Genomic DNA, 20,536 nt, shown 5'->3' with positions numbered 1-20,536 from the left:
CAGAGGACTCCAAAGGCCCCAAGGACCAAAAAGACTCAGATGATGCAAATGACTCAGATGATGCAAAAGACCCAGGGGACGCCAAAGACTCTGAGGACCCCAAACACCCAAAATATTCAGAGAACTCAAAAGACCTTGAGGACCCAAAACACTCAGGGGATCCAAATAACCCAAGGACACAAAAGACCCAGAGGACCCGAAATAACGAGAGGATCCAAAAGATCCTGAAGACCCAAAAACGCAGGGGATCCAAAAGGCTCTGAGGACCTGAAGTACGAGGACCCAAAATACCTCGAGAACCCAAAATACCAAGAGGACCTAAAATACCCAATGGACCCAAGAGACCCAATGGGGCTATCTTAGGCCGTGGGCTGTCCGTCACTATCGTTCCGTTTCGTTCCGTGAAAAGGGTGCGACTTATTTTCACTCACAATATGGTCTAAATGATATTTGCTGTAACATGTAAAAAGTTCTCCATGTGAACAACGCCCAAGTCTGAGCATTAATTAGAAGTTACACGCACTATTTTTCAAAGTGTAATCGGCGATTAACTGCGTACGTTGGCCAAGAAGTCGGCCAGCTTGCGTAGCAATATCAGCTGCAACGAATCAGCAGGCGTATTTTTGTAAACACGGGTACTACTTATACTGTCATGGCAGCTTCCACGTCGGCCTTAACTTATTGATGTCCCGAGCAAAATCCCAGGAGAAGTCGCCTTTATGGTGTGTTTTGCATCTGTCATCGGTACAAGAACAGAATGTATGTCCATTTACTGAGGTTAGATGGGGTAAATATCGCGAGTGCTTGGGAAAATGGCTAGATTTACCCAGGGAAAGTGGTGACATCGCTTGGTTATCACAGCCATGCTGACATTGGCTTCACCAATATTTCACTGAGTGCTGGTTACCATCCGACGTGCTACAGACGGTTCACCGATAAAAAGAGACGGCTTGCGAGTAAGAAACGATGCTTGCATGCTTTTGAGGGAGCGACTGAAGTATCTGCAGTAGATGCTTGTGTTCAAAAGCCTGGTGAGCTGTCATCACCAAAGAAGAGTCTGCGATCAAGATCGACATTGCCAATCTCTTCACAAGGCCATATCCTCCCATGTATTTGTATCATTTGCAAGAAAGAGTCACGTTATCTTAACCGAGTCCACGGGACAAAGCGTGGTAAACTAGTTAAAGCTGAAACACTCACAGCAGGAACGTACCGAGCTATTTGTTATGAGCTAAATCAAATTTGATCATTTTGATTTGCCATTCTGGCTTTGTTTAACAATAATTAATATTCTTCCCACATTTTAAGTCCTCAAATTATATTTCAGGACGTCTGATTGAAGCTGCCAAGCTGAAAAAAAAAAAGATGAAAGTGTATTGGTCCACACTAGGAGATCTGATTGTGTTGCTGCAGAAGTCGGTTACCATAAATTATGTTTTGTACAATCCACAAGATTTCTCAGCAAGGACAGAGGGCCGGCAGTCGGTACGTCTCCAAGTGAAAGGTATGACTACATATCACATCAGCTGTGCGAAATAATTCCTTCTCATTTCTTCCTGTGGGACCTTATTTATTCAAACTGACGGATGAATCAATTTTACTTTTCTCACAGCACCAAATATGAAGAAGCTTACAGAATGTTGTGCCAACTTGTGATACAGACAAGAATCATGAACAATGGAGAAGTATTCAGACCGACAAAACTTGTGGATACATTCACAAAAATGGTGAAAAAAACATCATGGTGTCATATTGTCAAATACGAGGGTGAGTGTAGTTCGAGTCTGTGTACTTGCTCATGCTGCCATTTTACTGCAAAGTGTAAAGTTTTAAGCCATGATGTGAATTTATATTTTATCCTTTCCAGGAATGATCGCATGAAATCCCTACTGATGCAGACATTCCCACAACTGATTTTTTCATCAACCACCACGACGGAATATATCACTGCTGGTGTTTACAGACACTTTTATAGCAAAAACAGTGGCCAGTCAGTGTGCATCAGGATCATCAGACGGTAGTGAATCTGAGACAAGTGCTGCTGAAGTGAGTGACTGTGACATTGGCACTGATGCAGGTCCTTCATCTGCAGGTCCTTCATCCAGCCGACCAACCCGTCAGAGCAATGCAGTGTCCATATCAGGTCGGGAGATTGATGCTGATATTGTCCGCATTATTTATAATGCAGGTATGTTTCTCAAGGCAGAAGTGAATGAATCTCCTGGACTGTTGTGCCCTTGGCCACCTTTAGCATCTGATCTTGGTCTATCTGCTGTCAAGGGCTTGGTCCCAGTAGCTTTATACAACTTCTTAGCTTGGGTTGTGTCAAGGGCTTGGTCCCAGTAGCTTTATACAACTTCTTAGCTTGGGTTGTTGGGGCTAGTGATGAACCAGCCAGTGAAGATTTTGTCCGCTTACCCGAGAATGTAGAGCTGAAAATATTTTCACTCTACCAGGACATTATCCTGCTTGCATCCAAAGGTAAAAAACAAACACCCAAGTCTCTGTGTTTGGGTATGACCATTCGTCATTTGACAGGGTCATCCCAGTTACTGAACGTGACGAACAAATTTGGTCATTGCGCATCACTGGAAACTGTTGTCCGTTATGAGACTAGCATAGCTGAACTACAGATCCAGCAGTCTGCTAATTCCATTCCCGCAGGTTTCTCTAGGCATGTGCCAACAACTATTGTTTCGGAATTGTGAGAATAGTTCGAAAACACCGTCCGAATAATTATTCGAAGGGGGGAATGAACAGGATGACGACGCTGATGATGATGCTGATGACGGTTAGATGAAAATAACTAATGCACGGATTCAGTGTAACTAATGTCACATACCACAGCTTTTCGTCAACATCCATCTTCCGAGTCCTTCCAGTAATAATCTAGTCGTGGCATGGCATTTCAGTAACGCATTGCCTTGATGTAGCAGCTATTGTCTCTATGACAAATAAGGTTCATTATATAAGGTTCATTATCCATTCACTTAAGGCTCAGTAAACAAATGCCGAGGACCAACAGTGGATACATTCACAAACCCCCCTCCCAACCTTGCCATTGTGAGATATTGATAATTTTTGATTTGGTTTCCCACCGATGTGTGAATTTCCATTCGTGTTTCAGTGAGATTGACAGATTGTGATACATGGCTTAATCAGTCATAGGAAGATAATTAAGAATTAATTAGTAATTTTGTGAAGGTGATTCTGTGTAGTCTTCCCTTAAGGCCCAGTCACACCTTGACGTTTTAGCCAGCAATGGCAACGTATTAAAATGTATGTAAAACGCTGGCTTACGTTGAACTTTTGATGTTTTTTTTTTTAAAGATTCGGACGTATTCATAACAACTGGGTCTTATGCATAACGTATTAGTAACGGACACAGAACGTTTCGTTGTATTATAGATAACTTATACCAACGAATGCTGAACCTGTTGTCGGCCTTCACAACCTATGCCCAACGATAGTCTAACTTAGGCATAGCGCGCTGCACGCATCGCCGACGATGACGTGGCGTAGGTTATGGAAAGGCTGCCGCACAACGATTCAAATCATAACCGCCGCAGAAATGGAAGTGTCAACATCGCAGTCACACCTTGGCGATCTTGCCAGCGTATGCCGACCTCTGAGAAATGCGTCTAAAACGCTGGCGCACGTCGAATACGGTATGGGTAAGTTTGGTATACGTGAATAGAACGCTAAAGTACGCTATCATACGTCGTATTAGTGGAGTACGTCTTGTAATTTTAAACATGTTGAAAATTTTACGACGTACTTGCCGTATGACACACGCTCCGCATGCGATGGGAATAATTTGTACGCACGATATGCGCGATCGTTGACGCACATCGACACACGTTACTTGAAAGGTGCTCATAAGTCAAAACACGTCAAGGTAATGGTTAGCGTCAGTGATCCAGACTCCCGGTTTTTTTTTTCTTCGGTATGACGGTGTTCAGTGTACAGTGCGGTTATGATTTAAATCGTTGAGCGGCAGCCTATTAATTATATTATATTATAACCGCACTAGATATCGAAGTGTCAAAATCACCATCATACCGAAGGAAGGAAGAAAAAATAAAATAAAATAAAACCAGGGAGTCTGGAACACTGACGCCAAACATTACCTCGACGTGTTTCGACTTATGAGTAACTTACAAGTAACGTGTGTCGACGTGTGTCAACGATCGCGTGACGTGCCTACAACTTATGGCCAGCGTTATGCGGAACGTGCGAGTCATACGCTGGCATAAGTCTTAAAATTTCAAGCATGGAAAATTGGAGGACAACCGAAAAGTACAACATTTAAAGCTAGCGTACAACGACGTATGGCAGTGTTTTTCAGCGTGCTCTCAATGTTATCAAAACTTACCCATAACGTATTCGACGTGTACCAGCGTTTTAGACGCATTTTCCAAAAATTGGCAGAAGCTGGCTAAAACGTCAAGGTGTGACTGGGCCTTTAGCAGAATGTGGTGTTGGTTAGTTAACAGCATCGCTGTTTGCACAGAAAGTGTATAAGATGAGAATGTTATCCGTCTTTTAATGACGAAGTGCCTGGTTATTGTCGACGTGCCTAATTACTGTCAGAGTATGATGTCGATAATCCATTAATGTTAAGTAAGCAGGTGGTTGTATCCATACGTGCAGTTTCAAATATCTAGGTCAGTCGATGTGGAAGATGAAGCCTTGTCAATATCGAGATAATTAGTGATAATAAAAAGATTTGATCGCGCTCGGGCTAAAGTAAGGATTTGCATTGTTTATATTTTCCACATTAGCCACCCCAGGACCACGATATTTCCTAAAGTGGAAGATACTGGAACGTTCTGTGGTCTTCAGTCATTTCAGACATCTCGGTCGGTATTGGAGGTAGATACAGGCTCGTAAAAATGAAGGAATTCCTCAAAAATCGCTTTTTTTTCTGAATGATGCACCTTGTTGCAGTTTTCATTATCTTGACAATAAAGTGTTTACATGGTCGATACTTCTGATTCGTGAGCTATGTTGTTTTGTCTGATGCCCCCGTAGAGTTGAGGCTTGGGAGATGTATATTCGCAGAGATATACGATTGGCAAAATGGGGAAAAAAACGCCAAAATGCCACTTTTCGCACCCTGGCGACCAACTTCGACAGCTCACTGTGCCTTATTGGTCTAAGATCTCGTGGAGAACTTTTGTCCTCATGTCCAGCAAACATGTGTCTACAAGCAGCCCAAAGTTCACCTCGCACCCCTTCCTCGGAACTAAAAGTGTTTTTGGGCCTTTTCATAGGAACTGCCCACGGCCTATCTGGGACCCATGGAAATTTTGCATAATGTGAAATGTAAAATATGACATCAGGTCCATAACCCCACCCCCCTCCAAACACACACACACACACACACACACACACACACACACACACACACACACACACACACACACACACACACACACACACACACACACACACACACATCCCAAGACCTCAACCCCCCTCACAACTCTGTCCTCTATCTGCCCCCCTTACCACCACTCCAAAACTCTATGCTTCCCTCCCCCTTTCTTCAAAGCCTCAAACCCCTCCAGATTCAATTTCCTCAACGCCCCCCTCCCCCTCTCAGAATCCTCAAACCCCTTGATCCCAACTCTGTCCTCTCTCTGCCCAACCCCCCCTCCACCCAAGCCAACTCTGTCATCCCCACCCCCTTTCTTGTTGAAGTACTCAACCCCCTTCCAACCCTAAGTCCTCAACCCCCCTCCCCTTTTCCCAACATCTCAATCTCCCTCTTCCACCTCCATACATCCGCACCCCCAACTCTCTGTCCTCCCTTCCCCATGTCTTCCTGTGCTCATCTCCCCCTTTCTACAAATCCTCAAATCCCTCCTAACCCAATGTCCTCAACTCCCCCCTCAAAAGCATCAAACCCAGTGATCCCAACTCTGTCCACTCTCTGCTCTCCCTTCCCAAAGCCAACTGTCATCCCCTCCCCCTTTCTTCTTCAAGTCCTCAACTGCCCCCAAACCCCAAGTACCAACCCTCCTTCCAACCCCAAGCCCTCAACCCCCTCCCTTCCCAACGTCTCAATCTCCCTAATTCAACTCCTCCATGCACCCTCACTCACAACTCTCTGTCCTCCCCTCCCCATTTCTTCCTGTTCTTAACACCATGACACAAAGATATACAGAGAACTTTGGTGCATGAGAAGGCCATTCGGCCTATCATGCCTGCGTTGTTCCTGTCCCCATTTGTTAAGAACAATGTGAAACGTAAATAAAGATGGAACATTAAATTTACAATCACATCCCCTTTTTGGTTCATGAGCATCAGCGAGAGTGACCACTATATTCGTTATGTGTGTGTCTGTCTGTCTGTCCCGAGCATAGCTCCGTGGGTTTTGATCCGATCCTGATAAAATTTGGGTGGGAGGTTTATATCATGATCTAGTTGTGTTTTCCTGAGAATGGGCGTGCTGCGCCCATGATGGGTGGAGCCACTCCCAAAAAACATGTGTTTTTAGGGGGTAGCCAGTTTCAAGTTACATCTTCTCCGAGGGGGTTTGTCGAATCTGGCAGGGGTTTCAGTATTTGGTTAGCCCAATGGTACCTGCATAGACCCATGGAGCTCGATTTTTTTTTCATTTTCGTCCCAAGGTCAAGGTCACAAGGTCACAAACTTAGAAAATGTCAAAAAAATCAATTAATTGGGCATCAAGCTCCTCGGGTTTTCAACTGTTTCGAATTAAAAGTTGGTATGCAAGTAGTGCTCTTCGAGTACTACAACTTTCATCATTTACGTTTTTCCCGATTCCCGCCAGTTTGCCCGTGGCTTCCCCTCGAAGGTCAAAAAATAAATAAACCAATGTCACCCGCAGCGTGACCCGTATCTTGCCAAAAGGTGACCACGTGTGACTTATTTAAGGTCACACTGAGGTGAACAGAGCTGCTATCCACCAGGAGCGACTCCTTGAGGAATATCTGCCTACGAGAGATTCCGATGAGAATCGTTCTACAGAGTAACCATGAAAAATATGCGTTTGCCTCATAACGTCACCAAATGACGTCATAATGTCTCAAGCTTGACATACCGAGAAAGCACTCATCAAGGTGTTCAATTTGAGGTACTACATGATATGGTTCCTAAAACTTGAAAATTTGACCTTGGGGTCAAATATGTTTGACCTCAGGCGCTACGCATGAAGGTCAAGGCCAATCGCCACCAAAAATTAATCAGCTGAGCGCCAGACCATGAACTATATTCCCATGAAGTTTGAAGACGATCCGATCAAAATTACTCAAAAATAAGGGTTTCGTCGACTCCCCTGATTTGCGACAGTGACTTTGACCTTTGACCTTGACCTTCAAAATTTTATGCGCTGAAAGGGACCTCTATAGGCCTCTGATATGCGAAGCTACAAAAATTTCCAATGACAACTGTGCTCTGCAGAGTGATTTATACGTGATTACAGACCAAACAGGTCAGGTATGGGAGCATGTGCCAGAACAGCACGTCGCTGCGTCCACTTTCCGCCGGTACTCCAGGGGCCTCCGTCTGGCCATCCCCCAGGCAGATGCCAGGCCCATCCCCATCTCCTTGAGATGATGGTCAACCTGTTGCAACCATGAGGCACATGGTCGACCCACTGGCCTCCTCCACTCATGAGACTCCCTTGCTGAGAGAATCTGGTGAGCAGGATCAGAGTCAGGAAAACGAGCCACATGTCCATACAGCCGCAACTGATGCTCACGGACTATGCAGGGAACAAATCTCATCCGAGTCTCTCTCAGCAACCGTTCGTTGGACACAAAATCCGACCAGCGATAGCCAAGGATTCTCCGAAGAGACCTGGTACCAAAGGAATTAACTCTCCGTCTCAGATCCTTGGTCAGAGTCCAAGTCTCACACACATAGAGCAAGACTGGAAGTACTAAGGACCTGAAGACTCGGACTTTCGTCCTCCCGCACAGGTACCGGCAGCACCACACCCCATGATCCAGTGAATCCATGACTCCCCAGGCCCGACCCAGACGTCTATTGACCTCTGACTCGCAGCCAGCAGAGACGTGAATATCACTGCCAAGGTAAGTGAATCTCTCCACGACCTCAACATCCTCACCACAAACAGACACAGACAGGACAGCAGCATCCAAGATGTCACCGAAAGCCTGGATCTTAGTTTTGACCGAAGAAACCCGTAATCCCAACGGCTCCAACTCCTCATTCAGCACCTCGAGGGCCCCCAAGAGGATGTCTAAAGTCTCCGCAAAGATGACTGCATCATCTGCAAAGTCAAGGTCCGAGATCTTGACATTCCCAAATGACGCACCGCAACTTGATCTCTCCGACATCCTCCCTAGAATCCAGTCCATACAAGTGCTGAAAAGTGTGGGGCAAATACACATCCCTGACGAACTCCAGTAACAACTGGAAATAAGTCAGAGATGTTACCACCACACTTCACAGCACTCTCAGTACCAGAGTAGAGTTCAGACATCAGATCGATCAGTTTTGGTGGCACCCCACGAAGACCAAGAATCCTCCAGAGGACATCCCGATTCACTGAATCGAACGCTTTACAGAGATCAACATAGGCTGCAAGCAGCCCCTGCCGAAACTCTCGACTGCGTTCGGTGAGGACACGAAGTGCAAGGATACGGTCAATCGTTGACCTCTTTGGTGTAAAGCCTGACTGCTCTGGACGCTGGTGCTCAAGCAGATGGTGGCGAACCCTATCGAGAATTATCCGAGCAAAGACCTTGCCCGGCACTGAGAGCAGCGTCACCCCTCGGTAGTTGTTGCAGTCTTGGCGATCACCCTTCCCTTTCCAGAGAGGGACAACAAGGCCCCTCTTCCAGTCAGTTGGGATGATGCCTGTGTTCCAGGCAGAGCACAAAACTGCATGCAACGACACGAGTGCAGCATTTCCACCAGCCTTGAGAAGTTCGGCATGGATGCCACAGATCCCTGGAGCTTTGCCCCGTTTCAACTGGTTCACCGCAGCCCGTGTTTCCACAAGCGTAGGTGGACCACAGTTGATTCGAGGGTCAGCAACAGGGATTGTAACACCCTTGACGTCCAACTCGACAGTTGGGGGATCAGCCTGGTACAACCGCTCAAAGTAACCGGCCCAGCGGGCCTTCACTTCAGACACCTCTGTCAAGAGCCTACCACTCTCTGCTCGAACTGCAGTGCTCCGAGGGATGGGCTTGGATGAACGTAATGCGCGAATTCCCCTGTAAGCGGGACGAGAATCACCTGTCCACAGGTGATGCTCTACCCCCTCACAGATTCCTCGCACATAGGCCTCCTTGTCCACCCTCAGTGCACGTACAGTTTTACGCCTCAGCTCCCTGAACAGCTCAGCTCTGCCATTCAGCCTGGCCCTGCGACTCTGGTCAATGGTATCCAGTGTCCCTTGAGAGACAAAATTCTTCTTTGCCCTGCGGTGAGCTCCAAGGCATCCACCGGCAACATCAAGGACGGTGGTCTTGAAGGCGCTCCACAACTCTTCAGGACCCCCCAAAGCACCCAGACCCCCCAAGTGTCCACTCAGCCTGTTCGCAAACTCCTCAGCTACTCTCTCATCCCTGAGCTTGGCAACATCCAGCCTCGGCTGGGATGGTACCATTCTCCAGGATTTAAGGTGCAGCTTTAGAGTTGCTACAACAAGCCTGTGGTCAGTATTGAGGAACTGAGCACTCCGGTCGACCCTGCAGTTCTGGATCATCCTCCAACGACCGTCAATGAGGACATGGTCAATCTCCTTTGCCACACCGCCAGCGTTGGAATACCAAGTCCAGCGATGAGCTTGTGGGCGCTGAAACCATGAACCAGCCACCCTAAGTCCATGACTTCTTGCAAAGTCAAGGAACTTAGTGCCATTCTGGTTCATAGTTCCTGACCCATGGGGACCAACACACACCTCATAACCATCCCTATCAGTTCCAGTCGATGCATTGAAATCCCCCAAGACTAGAAGTGTATCTCGTCTGGGGCACTGATCAACCACAGACTCGAGTGTGGCATAGAATGCATCCTTCACGGTGAGGTCACTCGCCTCAGTCGGAGCATAAACAGAGACCAGGGAAATGACACCTAAGGAGTGACGAATCCTTAATCTCATAATACGCTCGTTGACCGGTGTTACCTCAATTATCATTGGGGTCAGCTTATTGGACACAGCTACAGCAACTCCTTGGGTGTGGTAACCATCAGAGCGACCAGACCAATAGTCGATGTAACCACCCACCATTATCTCGCCGCAATCCGGTCTCCGAACCTCAGAGAGAGCTGCAATCCCGATGTCCAAACGCTTGAGCTCAGATGATAACAGAGACAGGTGATCATCCTCTCTTAGGGATAGGACATTCCAGGCACCCACCCGAAGGGACCGCCTCAGGTTAACCCAAGGAGACCGCCGTCTGGTGGACGACACCTCAGCACCACTCCGACACACTCTCCCGCAATCTGACCCAGGGATGTTACCCCGTGGTTTCCCTCCTATCAAAGATTGGGGGTCCCGAAGGCTTTGCCCCAATCCCATCATCCGGTGAGCTGCCCTGCGAAGGGAAGCTGCACAGGAGGTACTCCCACGGAGTGGGTTTTCAGATTTTTTTGCGTTTTTGCGTTTTGCGGAATGAAGCGTTTTACGGTGGCCGGAGTGCAAATCCTGCCACCAACCTCCTAATAAGAAGTGACCCAACTGCAGGAGGACGTCCGCAGACACAGTTGGGCACTAGATATGGATGGCCGTTGGCTCACAAGGAGCTCCTCCGCCCTTTGACAGGTTTTCTTTTTAATCCTGCTGGGTGTCCATATCCAAACACCCTCCTCACCAGAAAACCTGGTGGGGGAGACGGTTTAGTCGCCGACAACCCGACCATGGAACAGGTTAGTACAGGTTTACATGGTACCTGTAGCAGGTCACAGATCGAACCTGACCTGACAGAAGAAAACTGACCTGAAAAAAACAAAAAAAATTAAAAAAAAAACATTTGAAGGTCAAGGCCAATCGCCACCAAAAATTAATCAGCTGAGCACCAGACCATGAACTATATTCCCATGAAGTTTGAAGACGATCCGATCAAAATTACTCAAAAAATAAGGGTTTCGTCGACTCCCCTGATTTGCGACAAAGTGACCTTGACCTTTGACCTTGACCTTCAAAATTTTGTGCACTGAAAGGGACCTCTATAGGCCTCTGATATGCGAAGTTACAAAAATTTCCGATGATAACTGTGCTCTGCAGAATTTTTTATACGTGATTACAGACAAACAAAAAAACAAAACAAAAAAAACAACAAAAAAAATACATACAAGCTGACTAACATATCTTGCAAAAACTTCGTTTTGGCAAGATAAAAATGCGAACCGTGTACATTGCTCGTGAACCATCGCCGTCTCCAGACTTGTTTCCCTTATCTTCACTATAATTCACGGACCTGTGTTTGTGTGTTTGTTGCGCTCCTCCTACAGTTGTGGGTCCATTACATCCAGACCTGCTAAATAGGATCAGCATGACCCCAATTGGTGTGTAGGGGTGTTTTTATCTTTTCCTGTGGTCTTGTGGGGAGGGGGGAGGAGACGCAAATTCTCCATGTAAATGTGTATCATGTCACAGGTAGGGGAGGGTAATACAAGTCTCCATTTACAGAACTGTCCAGTATTCCTCTCTCCACGTTAACCAGTGCATTGAGGTGTTTTGAATTATAAGCAGTAGATGTGTTTTTGCTTCATGCACATAATTTCATGGGCTTTTTTTTTTTTGCCTACACAGTGCTGTCAGTTGTGTATCCATCAGAAGAACGTGTTGCATGCTTGGAACAAGATCGCCCGTAGGGTGGGTACCTTGTGAGTATATTCTAAAAGAAGGACGTCGGGGGGGGGGGTGGAAAGTGGTTCCCACATTGCTGTGTGTCGTTTGAATTATTGAAGAAACTCAACGTTGGAAGACTCTCGTATTTTGTTTTGGATCAATCAATCAAACGACCATCACATCTCATGATAATTGGTCTCGGACTATGTGTATAAAAATGATTATGCCTCCGCTGATGAAGTCGCTGTTTTCGGGTTGTCTGTCCATCTGAACGTCCGTACGTCCATCCATGCTTTTTTCTGTTTTCTCTGCAACTGCTTATCTGATTGACAAGAAATTTTCACCATTGGTGTGGCTACTCGTATAGAATGTTTCTTATGATAATTATTACACCATTGATCGTGTGGTGTGGCAGCCATGTTGGAAAAAAGGGAAAAATTTGGACCTCTATCTCTGAAAGCGCTTCACAGAAAAAATTGAAACTTGGCACATGGCAAGTACTCCTCATGGGAAACGAGTGAATTTTTTTGATGATGTCATGGGTAGCTTCATTATGACGTCATAATTGCATGCCTCGAAGGCTTTATCCGGTCAGTATGAAAATTTTTGAGGGTCATCTTGGCTTAATTTATATGGGGGCGGGGGGGGGGGGAATTGATGATGTCATTGGTCATATGTGGTTCGGCAGCCATTTTTTTTGTTTAACATAAAAACCTTCAAAAATAGTTTTCTCCGAAATGGCTGAACAGATCAAGGCGAAACTTTAAAGGTATGACCACCGACCCATGAGGAACAAAACGTTCTCCACCTATGATGTTATAGGTCACATGGTTTGGCAGCTATGATTTTTTTGAAGAATAAACCTTTAAAAATCTTCTCCTCCATAACGTTTTGACAGATCGAGGGAAAACCTCACCCACATGTTCACCAAGCCTTGGGAATACCAACGGGTTCACGAATAATTAATAGATCACATGGTTGGGGTGTTGGGCAGACATAATTATTTGAACAAAAATCATTAAAAAATTCTTTCTCTTGAATCGCTTCATCAATCGATGTGAAACTTCAAAGTTATGATCTAGTAGTCATGTAGAATGTATGTTTTAAATTTCAACCTGATTGGATGCATGGTCTGGCAGCCAGAATTATTTAAAATTTTGACTTTGCGTTCAGGGATTTAAATCAAACTTGGTACAAGTATGTAATAATGTGGGCGGAGGTATATCTGGCAATGTCGTGATGTTGAAGATTTCCCTTGTAGTTTTATTTCTGTTTTATGACTTTTTCTGTTCGATCATAGTTCACCTATTCTTCATGAAAGACACCATGCGATCTTTCACCTGTACCAATGACCATTGCAGACAGACTGCTTGTCCAGCTTAGTTCTTGCAATGGACGGCAGAAAGATTGATGTGTCACCCTGCATGCGAAACAATGGGGTGACTTTATAGCTGGGTCGACATTCAAACCCAGGCTAACAGCTCAAATGCGAGTGTGCATATTTTGGCGATCGAGCTGGCTCAACTTATTAATTTTTTTCTTTGATGACCATAATTATTCCCACATTCTTTTGAGGTTGGCTGGGGGAAGCTTGGCCCAGGTCTTTCACTAACCGCCTGGCCAGGGCTGCCGTTCGACTAAGGTTGGGGCAGGAATTTGGTCATGGTGCTGGGAATAGCTCACCTACTCTTTGCAAAGGACACTTGTATCATTAACATCTACCAATGTGTGCCAGCAGCTGGGATCTCCATTTAATGTCCATCTGAGGGATGGCGCGCACATTGATGAATCACCCTGCCTGAGAAACACCTGAATGACAGTTTGCAGCTGCGCCGAGATTCAAACGCAGACTCGACAGCTTAGAGGTGAGTGTGCATACCTCTAGGCTACCCTTCCAGACCTTGCTTACTCAACAGACTATCTTTATTTATTTAGTTCTATCCCTGATTTCCTGCATGCAGTCACAACCATAACCAAGAACTGATGTCAATATTACAACAAAATGTTTTTGTAAGTGGTGACAACCAAATCTGCTTCATAGTAGATAACTTCATGTGATTCTGGAGTGCAGTGTTGTAGTCCCCCCCCCCACCTCCCCTCCACACACCAGTGGGGATATATTTTGGTATTTGTAGCTGTTATGCGTGCCTACTTTAGGCGTAACCAAAACACACTATGGGGTCTCATCCGGTTGAACCCTTCCACTTCCTGTATGTGAAGCAGCCTGGAAACTGTGTGCCCCCAACACATATCCCAGGCTGTGTACACCAATTGCAAGTACATTCATCTTGTAATTGTGTTGTATTTATGCATATATATTTCAAAAGGTTCTATGACTGAGATAATATTCCAAGACATGCCAAAAAAAAGTAATAAAAATTAAAATGGGGGTTTGTATTCATTAATTTTTTTTTAAAGATATAAACATTTATCTATTTTCTTCCCCAAATATACTTTTAAATTCAAAATATTGAAATAAATATGTACATAACATTCATGTGTCTTGCACTATTGTATCTCGTTTGTCATACATTTTGAACACTCGTATTATACATGCATGCAGAATGTAGAAAATTTGTTTTGGTAATGGAAAATGTGTATGTATGAATGAATGAATGAATGTATGAATGAATAAAGCGAAGTTGTGAATTGTTATAGCAAATTGCGTTTGAGTAATTTCATTTTGCAAAATGTGCATTTGCCCTTCGAAGGTATCAATTGTACTGATTAAATTGCTTTGGAAATGCCATTCTACAGCAATTGATACATGAAGAGTAAAAAAAATTTTTCATTTATGATGTAGTTAAAAATTTCCCCAAAAAGATTGTACAAATTAATTATTTTTAGTAAGTATCAAGCTAATTTTAGAGGAAATGATGTCACTGATGCAGTACTTTGTTTTCTTTCACATCATTCTTCCATTGCTCTTTTTCTTTGATTGTAAGTAATCGGTGTGTGAAGTGACATTTCAGATTATTATTTTGTTCTCAGGTAAACATAACACATCAATAAACTTTACACTTTACAGCCGCAGAGATCTTAAGGTCTTGCAATCAATTGTGAAGACATCAGAGAAACTCAAATGCATTAGAGATAGTTTGTTTTTTTTTCCTTTATAAAAACATTTCAATGATCTGAAGTGCATTAATGGTGGAATATGATCCCGAAACTACCTTCTGCCTGACCTACGATTATGCTGGATAGTATATATAAATATAAAAAAATATATATATATATGTATATTATCGTACAATAGACATTGTACTCGTCAATGTCTGGGTTGTCACATTCTAGTGAAATGAGGGAGATTAAAGTTTAATTCTTCTCTTCAACAGTTGTTGAATTGAAATTAAAAGTTGAAAGTACTAATCCAAGAGGTTTGAAGTGAATCAAGAGACTGATCCATCTGAATGAAGGGTGGAGATTTCCTTTTGTGGGGTCATGCAGGAAATGCCAATATTGTTCTAGGGTTTTGTTTTTTTTAACCTGCTCAAAGTGGCCTGAAAAGGAGTGGTGTGCAGGAAAAGGTGCTACTTAGGGAGTAGTTGTTCAAATTTTCTTTCCATGTTCCTTGTGATGCCAGTGACATGATTGCATGGTATACCTGCCGTATGGAGTATATGCCCTTCCCATGTGGTTTTTCCTGGTATCATTTGCTGGAGGAACTGATACAGTAAGCCTATTTGGCAACAGAGATGAAATGTCTGATTTCAATTTGTGTTGACCTTTTGTCTTTTATCATGCGACCAGGGTTGAGTCAGGAAGGGCATCCGGCGTAAAACCTGTGCCAAATCAGTATGCGGATCATAACGGATTATCCGCTGTGGCGACCCCTAACGGGAGCAGCTGAAAGACGGACTTTTGTCTTTTATCTGCATTACAAGGAAACTTAACTGTGTGGAGGTCATTTGGCCCATTACATCTGTTTCATATCCACACTCTTAACTTTAATTTACCTCCTGTGTACTACGCCCCAACCCCTCAAACCAGTACAATTAGAGGTTCGGATGGCTTCTACTATAAAGCCACAAATCCAGAAATGATGCAGTACTTTGTTTTAGTGCATTCGTGCATTTCTTGGAGATGAGCATGCGACCAGCTGAGTTATCATGCCATCTCCAGCTTCACCTATAACCACCTCCCCTACGTGTTAAGCAATTCTTCAACAAAATTCTGTATATTGCTTGATGGTCAACTCCATCGATTTTGTTCAGGAATAAGATTGGAGAAATGTTTGAGGTTTTCTACAAGGATTATACAAGGAATAAATAATTATTGTGCTGTTAGCCTGTTCATAGATAGTTAGCATTTAGGAAGAAGGGCAGTGTAGATTAGCGCTGTTGTGATCCTCCAACATGTTCATAACGTGCGAAGTTGTACTGATATCTGAAGATTTCGATCCATCTCCCCCCCTCCCCACCCTTGGTTTTATTTTTTTTTATTTTTACATGTAAGGACAGTGCAAGGGACGAAACCCAAGTTGTATTTCCTAAATCAGTCCTTCACCTGCATGTGGCTGGTGGGATGGCCTAGCCGTCCACACACTTGCCTCTATGCTGTTTAACCTGGGTTTGAATCCTGACCCAGCCCGGTGTTTCACAGGCAGGGCGATCCATCAATGTGTGTGCTGTCCATCGGATGGACATTTAATCGGGCGTCCTGTCTACTGGCATTATTTGCTGGACATTAAAGATCCCACGGTGTCCTTCACAAAGATTAGATGACCTATCACCAGCACTATGACCAAATTCTTGCCTAGTCTTAGTCGAACGTCAGCCCTGGCCAGCTGGTTAGTGAAAGACTTGGGTCGAGCCTACCCTGGCCAACCCCACAAGAACGTCGGAATAATTGTTGCCATTGAAGAATAAGAAAAGGAAGAATAAGAAGTCCACCTGCATGAGAGTATACAATTAATGGTTGTTATCCAAGAGAAAAAAACATTTCCTGAACATTCGAGCAGTAAGAAAATAAGAACATGGTTTGCTTTGATCATAAGAACTGTGGAGGACAATCTTTACAGTGGCATGAGAGGGGCATAAACAATGTGATGTGTATATTCATCAAGCTATATTGCTTCACCTTTGACCTGGGTTGTTGATGTATTTGGGCTGCAAGGTTTCTGCCATTCATGTTTTTTAAATGGAAAATCCAGAAGGGTAGATCACCCAGTCATTTTGGAAACGTCATTTTTGGTCATTTCATTTTGGAAACGACCTCCCGTAACAAGAGAAAGGATGAAGAGTCAACCTCATTGTGGAAGTTTACCACATCACATGTTGACCATGAGAGCACATATGGCAGGCATGCAAATTGTCTCCACTCTGAAAGTCATTCATGAGGCAACTGGGTTTTGCTGACAATTTAATAGTGACCTGGTACTGTATGTCTCTTGTGACGAGTTTTCTTGAAGATTAGAACCCAGATGCTTCTTCACTACTTTCTGCCTTCAGCTGGATCTGAACCCCCAACTTCCAGGATCCCAGTCCCATATCCTCACCAATTGGCCAACATCGTAGACCTATCGACCCTTTTACATCTTCATATTGCAGCAAACTACTTTCTGAAAATTGATCCAGCTTCCAGTCTCAGCATTCTTCACAGCAGTGTATGTGACGTGCACTTGTTTGAAGCTGAAATAAATTGTGAAGCTGCATCTGCAAAATTGCAAGAGCTAGCCCATTGTTTTGAAATATCAATCGGTCTTGTTTACTTATTAAACTTTTGGTAGCAGTATGTTTGTTTATATCGCTTAACCCATTCCGAGTTTGATTCCCAATGCCAGCAGTGTACGCTCCATCTCGGAATGTGCCGTTGGATGGGGATGTCAAGCTGGCTGATTCTTCTCCATTTAGGTTGTGGATGCTAAACATGATCATATGGTATCTTTCAACAATAGTCGGTCATTGTGTACCGGCAACATGACAAGGTTCTTGTATTGGGTGGTAGATGGGTAGGTAATGCTGAGACGTGCATATGGTGCACCAAATAGTTTTTCATAATTAAAAATATACTGTACATATTTAAAAAGAAAATAAAGGACAATGTTGGAAGATTGTATGTGTTAATTTATCGGGCCAGTGGCACCATATTATCGCTTTGTACAGGGTTTGAGATGCATTTGTAATGGTGTAATCTGATGGACATAAAGGTTCTTTCCTGTGTGCGAGTTCCCCCAATTGTTGGACAACTGAGAAAGGACAAGGGAATTGAATCAGAATTCTTTCCCACTTCTAATAACTTAGAGGCTGAAATTGTTTCATACTGTTCAACTTTCATTTCAATGGCCTTTCGATGAATGAATATTATGATAACCAGTAATTAAAGCATCAATCTCTTAATTTTTCTTGAAACTTTCTGGAAAATAAATCGTTCATTTCCATGTTCGTGCAACCTTAGCGGAGGAAAATGCTGTTTCGGAGGGTGGAGAAACAAGATCCGGCTGGTCGTATTGTTGTTGGCTATTGCAAGGAAGAACAACAGTGGCTTTGAGTCGAGTAAATGGAGTTCATGGTTACTCAGACTCCAAGGGGACCTTTAAAACCGAAAAGAGCTTTGAAGGGCAGAGACCAGTAAAACAGAGACAGATATATTTAGAATCTTGTATCAAGTGCAAGTGGTTGCAACCTATTTGAACTCGTGCTTGTGAGTTGCTCAGATTCAACTATTGTTCCCTGTGTCCGATAATGCATTTCTACTGGGTCATCGTTGTGATGATCGTGTTCATGGGAGATATTGCGAATGCGAAGCAAACTGGAACGGTGCGACTCTCTCCCACGGCTCATGCGATCAGTAGCGTGTGGTTCCGGAGATCCGTGGAGTTGTCCCACGAGGTCGGTGGCACGAGAGACCCCAGCACGACGATTGTACCTTTTGTGCCGGTCACACCTTCGTTTCAATGGATCACTTGGTCCGCTCGGGTGACTCCATATGTTCTGAGTATCTCACCGACCCGGGGACGAACTGCTGTGCTTGAAAGAGTCATTCCTTCAGCTCAAGAGGGTACCAAACCTCCCCCAACTCTGCCGTGCTTGGTTACATCATACAGTTGGACACTCACACCAACCACAGGTAATACATACAGTAGATAAAGCTGATTAATTTTGTACACATAACAACTCAGCAAATGTATGATTGGAGCAATCTATTAAAGTCAGTAAATCGAAAAGTTTGCTTGACTGAAAACGAAATTTAATTTTTTTTAGGATTTTCTGGCATCTCAGATAACTTCATAACATCATAAAGTGGTTTATTTCTCAATAAATGTAACTGAAGGAAAGATTCACGCCCCCTCTCCCCCGAAACCTTCTACCTACCCTATTTTTTTCATTTGAATTTTCTTGTATCTTGATTGGATTTAGAAGTCCCATCACATTTACGAATATACTGTGTGTGTATATATATATATATATATATATATATATATATATATATATATATATATATATATATGTGCATATATATCTGTATCCAAATGAAATACAATGTCAAAAATTACTATGTATGGTGCCTTCAAAAAGTATTCACACCCCTTGAGTTTTTCACATTTTGTTGTTGCAGCCTGAATTTAAAATGGATTAAATTAAAATATTTTGTCACTGATTTACACAAAATACCCTATAATGACAAAGTGAAAACAGGTTTTTCGAAATTTTTACTCATTAATTAAATTAATGAAAAGCTGAAATGTCTTGTGTTAAGTATTCAACCCCGAGTCAATACTTTGTTAAAGTCTCTATGGCAGTCATTACAGCTTCGAGCCTTCTTGTGTATGTCTGTATCAGCTTTGCACACCTGGATTTGGGGATTTCCTCCCATTCTTCCTTCCAGATTTGCTCTAGCTCTGTCAAGTTGGATGGGGAGTGTCGGTGAACAGCAATCTTCAAGTCTTTCCACAGATTCTCAATGGGAGAAATGTCTGGGGTTTGGCTGGGACACTTAAGAACTTTCAACTTCTTGTTCTGAAGCCATTCCAGAATTGCTTTGGCTGCATACTTGGGGTCATTGTCCTGTTGTAACGTAAATCTTCACCGCAGTCAAAGGTCTTTTGCACTCTGAAGCAGGTTCTCAAGGATTTGCCTGCATTTGGCTCCATTCATTATTCCCTCTCTCTCTGCAAGTCCCAGCCACTGAAAAGCATCCCCATAGCATGATGCTGCCACCACCATGCTTCACGGTAGGGATGGTGTTACATGGGTGATGAGTTATGCTGGGTTTCCACAAGATATAGCGCTTTGCATTCGGGCCAAAGAATTCAGTTTTCGTCTCATCAGACCACAGAATATTTTGCCTCGTACTCTCAGTCTTTCACGTGCTTTTTTTGCAAACTCCAGACATGCTGTCATGTGCCTTTTTCTCAGGAGTGGCTTCCGTCTGGACACTCTCCCATAAAGCCGAGATTTATGAAGTGCTGCAGAGATTGTTGTCCTTCCAGCACGTTCTCCCATCTCAGCGAAGGAACTCTGTAGTTCTGTCAGAATGGTCATTCATAGGGTTCTTTGTCACCTTTCTGACCAAGGTCCTTCTTGCCCAGTTGCTTCTTCTCCATATTCTTTCTATTTCCTAATGATTGAGCTCACTGTGCTCTTGGGAACTCTCAACACTCTTGAAATTGTTTTATTCCTTTCCTCAGATCTAGGCTTCCTCACAATTCTATCTCGGACTTCTATGGACAGTTCTTTGGACTTATTGGGAGAGTGACTGCTCTGACATGCACTGTCAACTGTGGTACCTCAAAGA

The 20,536-nt window shown here is 43.9% G+C and overlaps 2 protein-coding genes across 6 annotated transcripts in view; both read left to right on the top strand.

The window, feature by feature from the left end:
* Positions 1–5,295, top strand: part of LOC147030166 (uncharacterized) — a 45,101-nt gene extending 39,806 nt beyond the window's left edge. For both annotated transcript variants that reach the window (XM_085873939.1, XM_085873938.1), the window contains 3 exons: positions 1,328–1,504; positions 1,613–1,767; positions 1,868–5,295. The gene's annotated coding sequence lies outside the window, so the exon portion shown is untranslated. The remainder of the gene's footprint in view (positions 1–1,327; positions 1,505–1,612; positions 1,768–1,867) is intronic.
* A 6,512-nt stretch (positions 5,296–11,807) lies between these two features.
* Positions 11,808–20,536, top strand: part of HEG1 (heart development protein with EGF like domains 1) — an 84,098-nt gene continuing 75,369 nt past the window's right edge. The window contains exons 1-2 of one of the 4 annotated variants that reach the window (XM_085873936.1): positions 11,808–11,824; positions 13,539–13,665. In XM_085873936.1, the coding sequence (XP_085730062.1) occupies positions 13,614–13,665 (52 nt within the window). In that variant the 5' untranslated portion in view covers positions 11,808–11,824; positions 13,539–13,613. Of the gene's footprint in view, positions 11,825–13,524; positions 13,666–18,240; positions 18,869–20,536 lie in introns of those variants that run through there. The other 3 variants (XM_085873937.1, XM_085873935.1, XM_085873934.1) reach the window with 3 other exon arrangements.

Source organism: Eptatretus burgeri, chromosome 3 (genome assembly GCF_056783735.1).
Source record: "Eptatretus burgeri isolate ZD-2024b chromosome 3, Ebu_testis_v1, whole genome shotgun sequence".
Classification (NCBI taxonomy): domain Eukaryota; kingdom Metazoa; phylum Chordata; class Myxini; order Myxiniformes; family Myxinidae; genus Eptatretus; species Eptatretus burgeri.
The sequence above is the reverse complement of the archived record's forward strand: the minus strand, read 5'-3'. Positions and strand labels throughout refer to the sequence as shown.